Raw genomic sequence first — 8,708 nt, forward strand, 5'->3', positions numbered from 1 at the left:
AAATAATTATTTTTCTTTATTTTCCCAGTAATTTCCTGAAAAACCTCTATTTATGGGAAATTCCGTAATAATTCATTTTCACCGAAATTTCACCTTTCGGGCCTCAACCGAGTTTCCAAGACCTCTACTCTCCACTTTCCCATTTTTTGAGGATTTTCTGGAATTTTTCTCAAATTTTCTCGTTTTGCCCTTCCTAGACTGATACTTACGAAAATGCCAGCCCAGACCTCCTCAGGGTTTCACATCAAAAGTTGTTTCATCTCCCCTTTTAGTTCCTAGATTGACGCTCATCCCAATTTTTAATCCCTTATAGCCAGGTGAAAATTTTTGGGATGTGACGTAATCACTATACAGTGCTAACAAAAAATGACACATCACATGGTGTACATCCCAAATCAAGTTGGATTTGGGTTTTTGCACGTCCTTCTTGTGTGTCCAACTTGATGACATTGAGTACAGCAGTATATCTTTTTGTCTTGGTATTGTGACTCATGCCTTGTAATCTTAGGCCTTTCAAGAGCTCGACTTGTAATTGGGGGTTGCAGTAAAATTTGATTAGATATATTCTCCATCCTATAGTCATTTACATTTGGCATGTCAATTCTAACCACCGGAATCATGCACCTGGCATAAATCTTTTGCTGATATGAAAATTTGTACCATCCCTCATTATAATCATAAATATCACCATGGACAGTTTTCACTGCTACACAAGCATGCCTACATGGAATCCATGTCATTTGCCACTTTGTACAACTACAATAGTGCAAGTTGAGACTCACTCGGTGGTGTCCACGTGAGGTTTAGATATTGATATTTCCCATACCATAATCTATTGTAATGACCTACTTACTAACCTCCATATTTTCCTTTAGTTTGGTCTCTATCTTTGGCCCTATGCAACTCTTTTATTTTGTCATTGCCACACTTGATGCTTGCATCTTTTTCGCAACTTTCTCACGATGCTCATAAACCATTTGGGCTACATTATGCTTTCTCTCCTTGACCATCCAAGCATTGAATGATTCAGTAATATTGGTGGTTATATTGTCCCATCATTTATATGGGAACTTGCTCACAGCCCACTTTTCTACATCCCCATGATTGTTAAGCCAATCAAATAACTCTGGAGAGAACTCTGTCATTTCTACCATTGCCTTGTCAAATTCATCGTCAACCCTAGCCCATGCAATTTTATTTAGAAGCATTAGCACATCCTCTTTTGAGCGTGTTCTGCTCCTTTTACTTCTGTTCAATTTGAGCCACGCTGCACTAAAGTTCTCCTTAACGTGCCTATAACAATATGCATACCTGTCAGAACCGAACACTGATTGCATAGCTCCTATTATGGCATTATGACTATCTGACACAATAATTAATGGCTTTGAGCCAACTATCTTTTTAATCATAGACATAAACCAAGTCCGGTTATCAATTGTCTCTCCCTTTACAATAGCTATTGCAAAAGGCAATAGCTCATTATTTGCATCGTATGCCGAAGCTACAAGGAGTGTTCCCTTATATAGTCCAGAAAAATGAGTTCCATCAACATATAGAATGGGTCTAGTACCAGCCAAGAAACCCTCTATACAACACCTGTATGCGATGAACACACGCTCAAATCTGTAGTTAGGACCAGTTACCCATTCAGCTACTGTTTTGTCATCAATTTCCTTCAACCTTTGGCATATCTATGGTATTAACATATATGATTGTTCAGGTCTACCATGTATGTCTTCTATTGCCTTCTCCTTCGCCCTATATGCCTGTTTATATGTAACATTCAGACCATATTCTGTTTGCAATTTCGCCCCTATTTCACTTGGCCGCTTGTCAGCATGGTTCCCCACCTCATCGATAATTATACAGGATGTCATATTAGATCTTGCACACTGTCTAACTTGCAAATTATCTTGGGCACTATGCACATGCTCACTAATGAATGTGGTGACATAAAGATATGGACCATTCTTCCCCAATACACTTGCACATATTTTCCATGGACAACCTTCCACTTTGCAAATGACAGACATCCTCTCTTCGCTGTTCCTCAAAAATTTAAGCTTAAAGTTATGTGTGATGCTAAACTTGTACAAATACTCCCTAAATAAACCAGCATGTGAAATTTTCTGCCCCATGCCTGTGAAAAGTTCCAACCGTTTACTACAGTTCATCTCAGTAATTTGTGCGCTTACATTCCCTCCACTAGAGCTTGGACCTTCATATAGGCCATCACTACCTACATATGAGCCACTTGGGACTTGATAAGGAATGCATTTAGCAGTATTTTCATGACCCACGTGCTCATAATCGTTTCCCAAACTGATATAAGATATAGCCATTTCCTATTATGACAATCCTAACAATCTTTCAATTTCAGTTCTGCATGCACGATAACCACAATTGTTGGCATATTGACAACATTTGTTCCTACATTCACTACATTAGCATAGCAAATAGCAACTTCCACCAGGAAAAAAAAATTTTACTTACATTTGTGCATCAATCATCTCATGTGGTTCTGTCTCAATTCTGCTTGCACGATCACTACATTCGTTAGCATATTAACAACATCTGTTCCCATATTAACTACATTAGCACAGCAAATATCAACTTCCACCAGGAAACAATTTTTTACTAACCTTTGTGCATCATTCATCTCAGGTGGTTTTGTCTCAATTTTGCATACACGATAACTACAATTGTTAGCATATTAACAACATCTGTTCCTATATTAACTACATTAGCACAACAAATAGCAAATTTACCAGGAAAAATTTTTTTTACCTACATTTGTGCATCAGTCATCTCTGGTTCTGTCTCAATTCTGCATGCATGATCACTACATTTGTTAACATATTAACAACATCTGTTCCTACATTAACTACATTAGCACAGCAAATAGGAATTTAAACCAGCAAAAAAAATTTTACTTACATTTGTGCATCAGTCATCTCATGTGGTTCTGTCTCAATTTTGCATGCACGATAACTACAATTGTTAGCATATTAACAATATCTATTCCCATATTAACTATATTAGCACAACAAATAACAACTTCAACCAGAAGAAATTTATAACTTACATTTCTTGATCATTGATTTTATGTCTTTCAATCTCATTGCCTTTCAACGATACATACACATGCGTAATGATGTCATTATGCCCAAAAATATTTCTAACTCTGCCATCATCAACAAGATCAATTAATGTCCTCTCATCATACTTGACAGTATACTTAATGTCCCAACTACTACCATCATAACCACTGCATTTTGATATAGTTGCCCTTAAATCTTCAAGTGTCATTCCATCTTTTATGGTTTCTACATGTACTCTACTCCATGATATCTAACTTGACCTTCGGGACTAATAACAAATTCTCCATCTACATGACAATAACAAAATAATTCCTTCCCAGAAGTGGAGCCAATATTACAATTCATTGTGCATGCTAAGCTGAAACAAATGAATAATCATTATGTTAGTTCACCGATAATGATATTTTGTCACTTCTTTAAATAAAGATAAATAACAAAACCTCTTCGTCTATTAACAACTTTAGTTTAGGGTTTCACACTTTAACATTAACTATTAACTATAATATCCAACCTATCATAACTGTCATGCCTTAAGCTTCAATGTCATGCAATTAGCTAATGTCTTATTCGACTTTCCCCCCAAAAAAAAATCCCCCATTCCCCAACACTAATCATTGTAAACCCTACCGAAAAGCAACAAACCCATATGGATAAATGCTTCAGCTCACGCAAATAAATATAAGAACTTCACTATCACTAAAGAAACGCCGCAAGTATGCATGATTCGACCTTCATACGTAACCCATTTTACTGTATCAGTTTCATTAGAAAAAATATTGATAGACCCATATTGATAAATGATCATGGTAAGGGATGAAAAGAGGAAGATTATGGTGTACAAAATTACTTCACTTGCTTTTTTCAACCTCATTCTGATTTCAAGACCAGGAATGTGTACCTAACCATACCCACAATCACAATCCTTCAAAATGAAGAACAAAACCACCGTGATCAAACCCAGGATGAAGAGACAAAGATTGTGGTGTGAGAAATTACTAACCTTGCTTGCTTCTACCACCTTTCAAGGTCCCAATGTCCAACGTTCTCTCCATCTTTCTTCAATATGATTCTACAGAGCCATAAGTAGGTCATCCGACATTGCTTTCTTTTTGCTTTTACATCTGAGAAGGTCAAATTTGTCCATTCCCCTTCATTTTTCAAATGACAGATTGGATCATTGACCCTCTCTATCATTTCTACAATTCCAGGACCCAATCTGGAATTGTGTATATTCGAAGGGCTTAATCTGGAATTTTCCCTATTTTTTATATATACCCCTTGAAAATACAAAGAAAATGTTAGAAAATTAGGAAAAATAAGGGGAAACTCTGTCACTATTTATCCATCCCTATTGCATGAAATTATTGAGGAGTTTTAGGTAAGGAATCATCCAACTTAGTTTAAGGAAACACTAAGGTATGTCCAAGCATCAATATCCCTAAGTTTTACATTGATTAAACAAGGATTTTTGCTTGGAAAAATGCTGAAAAATTCGGTTGAGATGTGTGATGCTTAGGGAAGGATAGAAACCTTAATAATCAAGCAAAATAAGCAAGATTAGGTGATGAATGGATTGATTTGTAGATGAAATCAAGGTCAGGGTTTAAAGAAATTTTTTTAGCCAATACTGTTCATGCATAACCAATTTGATTTTGCTTGATTTGATGATTCCAATGGTTTTACAACATGTTTCTGTGTAGGGATATGTTATTGGAAAGTGTTTAAAATCATTAGAATCAAAAATGGAATTTTTAGAAAATTAAGGACCCCTATTCGACCAAACCAGGTTCATGGCGAAGGAGTTTGAATTTCAAAAATCTGATTGCACCATTCGATTCCTCATGAAAAATTGTGTAGGATTGAGTCATAAAATGGTTGATTCTAAAGAAGGAATCAATTTGTTAAAAATCAGAAAAAGGGGGGAATTGTTGAGTTAATGTTGAAGTATTGGAATTAAATTGTTTTGTGATTAATATAGCCTATGATTATGCTTGGTTTAATAGGCATTGAGAGGAGGAATTAAGGAGAAGCATTACTCCTTGGAAGAATTAAGTGGACAAGCTTTACAAAGGTAGCTTTGAAGTATAATTTGATTGTTTATCTTGCTTGTTTGCTCTGATAGTTATTGCTTGGATTGGAGGAACTTTGTGGTGAACTTGATTGTTTGATTGACATTGGTTATGCTTTGGCCAAATGCTTTATGGTATGTCAATGTGGATAATAAGATGTTCCTCTCCTTGTGTCACATCCCAAAAATTTTCACCTGGCTATAAGGGATTAAAAATTGGGATGAGGGTCAATATAAGAATTAGAAGGGGAGATAAAAAACCTTTTGATGTGAAACTCTGAGGAGGTCTGGGCTAGCATTTTCGTAAGTATCAGTCTAGGAAGGGCAAAACGAGAAAATTTGAGAAAAATTCCAGAAAATCCCTGAAAAATGGGAAAGTGGAGAGTAGAGGTTTTGGAAACTCAGTTAAGGCTCAAAAGGTGAAATTTTGGTGAAAATGAATTATTACGGAATTTCCCATAAATAGAGGTTTTCGGGAAATTACTGGAAAAATGAAGAAAAATAATTATTTTAATGAGTTAAAGGCCTCAATAAATTTGGGAGATTGATGGAAAATTCATATAAATGTTTATTTGAATTTATAAAATTGGTTTTAGGCCTTGGAAGCTCAAGGATTAATTTTAGGGAATTTATTTTCCCGTAGTGACACTGATAAAGGCCTAACCGGGGAAAATTCAAAATAAATACCTAGAGGTGGTGAAAAATTATGAAAATTTCCAGATCATATTCTCATATTAAAAGGTGAATTATCATGGAGAGAAAGGAATTTTTGGATGTCTGGAAAAATTATGAAATGTTACTAGTGAATAGTAACCTATAAAGTTTCTAATTATTTTGAGATAGTGATTTGGTTTGCGGGCCATCTTTTTGGGCCAACCCAAACCATTTGTGGGGCCCACAATGGACTTATTAAAGGCCCAATTTCATGCACTTTCCAGATTCCACCATTTTATTAAATAAAATGTGAAATTAAGGGATATTTTTGTGGAAAAATCTAGAGAAATGCCACTTGTTCAAATCTGAATATTTTCCACACTTGATGGCTGCCACATAACCCCATTGAGCTGTCCCAATTCATGCAAATCAGGAGGGAGAGGGCAGATGGAATTTTTCTATAAATACCCCTTGAAAATACATGAAAAATGTTAGAAAATTGGGGAAAATAAGGGGAAACTCTGCCACTGTTCATCCAGCCACACTTGCACGAAATTTTGAGGTGTTTTAGGCAAGAAATCATCCAACCTACTTCAAGGAAACACTAAGGTATGTCCAAGCATCAATATCCCTAAGTTTTACATTGATTAAACAAAGATTTTTGCTTGGGAAAATGCTGAAAAAATCTGAAAATTTCAGTTGAGATATGTGATGCTTAGGGAAGGATGGAAACCTTAATAATCAAGTGGGATAAGCAAGATTAAGTGGTGTATGGATTGATTTTTGGAAGAAAGCCAAGTTAGGGTTTTGGTTCTTCATTTTAGTTTTGCACTGTTCATGCAGAAACAATTTGAGTTTGCTTGATTTGATGATTCCAATGGCTTTAAAACATGTTTTTGTGTAGGGATTTAATCTTGGAAGATGTTTAAAATCATTGGAATCAAAAATAGAAGTTTTGGAAGCATATAGCCCCCTATTCGGCCAAGTGAGGATCATAGGGAAGGAGTTTGAATTTTAAAAATCTGATTGCACCATTGGATTCCTCATGAAAAATTGTGTAGGATTGGGTCATGAGAAGTTTGATCCTATAGGAGGAATCATTTTATTGAAAATCAAAGAAAAAGAGGGGAATTGTTAAGCTAATGTTAAAGTGTTAGAATTAAGTTGTTTTGTGATTAATATGGCCTATGTTTATGCTTGGTTTAATAGGCATTAAGAGGAGGAATTAAGGAGAAGCATTGCTCCTTGGAGGACTTAAGTGGACAAGCTTTGCAAAGGTAGCTTTGAATTATAATTTGATTTTTTATCTTGCTTGGATTTGGAGGAACTTTGTGGTGATCTTAACTGTTTGATTGACATTGGTTATGCTTTGGCCAAATGCTTTGTGGTATGTCAATGTGGATGATATGATGTTCCTTTCCTTGCCTGGTATTTGGCATGAATTCCTATGAGTTGGGAGTGGTTTGGATTGCATGAACATGTCACAATTGAACTTGCATTGATTTACATGATAATTATAATTCTTATGCTACTGGGATTTCTTTGAAATCTCATTCCTCCTATGTCATTCTATGCACTAATTAGGAAATGGACAAAGCATGGATCAAGGCAAGGAATTGGTATTGGAATAGTGGAGCAATATGTAATTAATGTTGTGTTGTTATGTTGTGTAAGGTATCATTGAACTTTATGTAATGATGGTATCTAGTTATGGATGATGTTATGATGTGTATTATACTTTATTCTCATGCCCTAATGTTAAAGTTATGCATGGTACATTATGGAATGGATGTGCAAAAAGAGAAAGGGGTAATTAGGGGATAGAAATTCCCTAAAAAGTGCCAAATTTGTGGCACATAAAATAATGAGCAATTGTGAGAATCTAGGCGTGAAATTTGGCAGTCTAATAGATCTCATTTTTAGCTTTAAATCAAGTGGTAATTCATCAAATTCGGAGTTGTGTGCTAAGAGTTATGCCCTTCCAAAATTGGGCAAAAATACTGGAAATTCAAAAATTTACCAAATGAACAGTATATTTTGACGAATTTCCTAGAATTAGACCTAATGATTATTTTTCCTCCACAAAACTCTTAGCTAGCTTCGTGTGAAAATTGGAACCACTTCGTTTCGATTTTTCTAGATTTAGTTATGAATTTTCAAAGTTGGCCCATTTTTGGATGAACAGTAAAATTCTAAACTTTAAATTTTTCATCCGGAAATGCTGCAAAACATGTTATATTAGTTCCAATTGACGTATAATGGGTTATAAAAAGAGGTGTGACATCCTTTTTGGTATCAGAGCAAGGGTTCTGGCTCTGTTTTGTGCACTGTGTTTATTGTTATGTGTTGTGCACAATAATTGAATATTGTTGACTGATTGTTATTGTTAATTATGTAGTGTGATTATTGATTGAATGCTTCTAGTTGGATTATATCTGGGTGGGATGGTATGTTATAAATTGAGTGGAGTATAGGATAAGCCATGGCCTGCTGTAGTGATGACTCTGGGGAAATGGTAAATGTAACATCCTGAGTTTTATCGGGTTCTTAATAGCCTCTTTTGGTTGATTTTGAGGATAGATTAGTGATTTAATCTTGATCTGGGTGTTTGGGTTGAATTTGAGGTTTGTTGGAGGAATAGGTGAACGTACCCCTCTCAGGGTATGTTCGCCGCGGCGAAGTTTACTTCGCAGCGGCGCACCGGGAGTTTTAGAGGGGAGTGTCTTCTCTGGAAGGTTTGGCCGTGGCGAAGTCTTGGGGACGCCGCGGCGAAGTGGTTCTGGTGAGCGAGGCTTCCCTTTCGGGAAGGTTTCGCCGCGGCGAAGTTTTTCTGGGCGAGCGAGAGTTTCCTCTCGGGAAGCTTTCGCCGCGGTGAAGTCGGGTTT

General features: G+C 36.0%; 1 protein-coding gene across 1 annotated transcript; it reads right to left on the reverse strand.

Annotated features, from left to right (window-relative positions):
- Positions 1–1,055: 1,055 nt before the first annotated feature.
- LOC114757633 (uncharacterized) lies at positions 1,056–2,342 on the reverse strand. Its single transcript, XM_028946720.1, has 2 exons — positions 1,767–2,342; positions 1,056–1,691 (listed from the first exon to the last, which is right to left on the reverse strand). The coding sequence occupies exons 1-2, from the start codon at positions 2,340–2,342 to the stop codon at positions 1,056–1,058; spliced, it is 1,212 nt and encodes a 403-aa protein (XP_028802553.1).
- Between the last annotated feature and the right edge of the window lie 6,366 nt (positions 2,343–8,708).

Source organism: Neltuma alba, unplaced genomic scaffold, assembly GCF_004799145.2.
Source record: "Neltuma alba isolate B1F8T4 unplaced genomic scaffold, ASM479914v2 tig00001496_pilon, whole genome shotgun sequence".
NCBI classification, from domain to species: domain Eukaryota; kingdom Viridiplantae; phylum Streptophyta; class Magnoliopsida; order Fabales; family Fabaceae; genus Neltuma; species Neltuma alba.

Bases quoted from the DNA above. Each gene is read 5' to 3' on its own strand.
- LOC114757633 (XM_028946720.1), bottom strand. From the start codon at position 2,342: ATGGCTATATCTTATATCAGTTTGGGAAACGATTATGAGCACGTGGGT. The intron at 1,692-1,766 runs GCATATAGGGCG...TTAATACCATAG, and splicing joins TGAATGTTACATATAAACAG to ATATGCCAAAGGTTGAAGGA.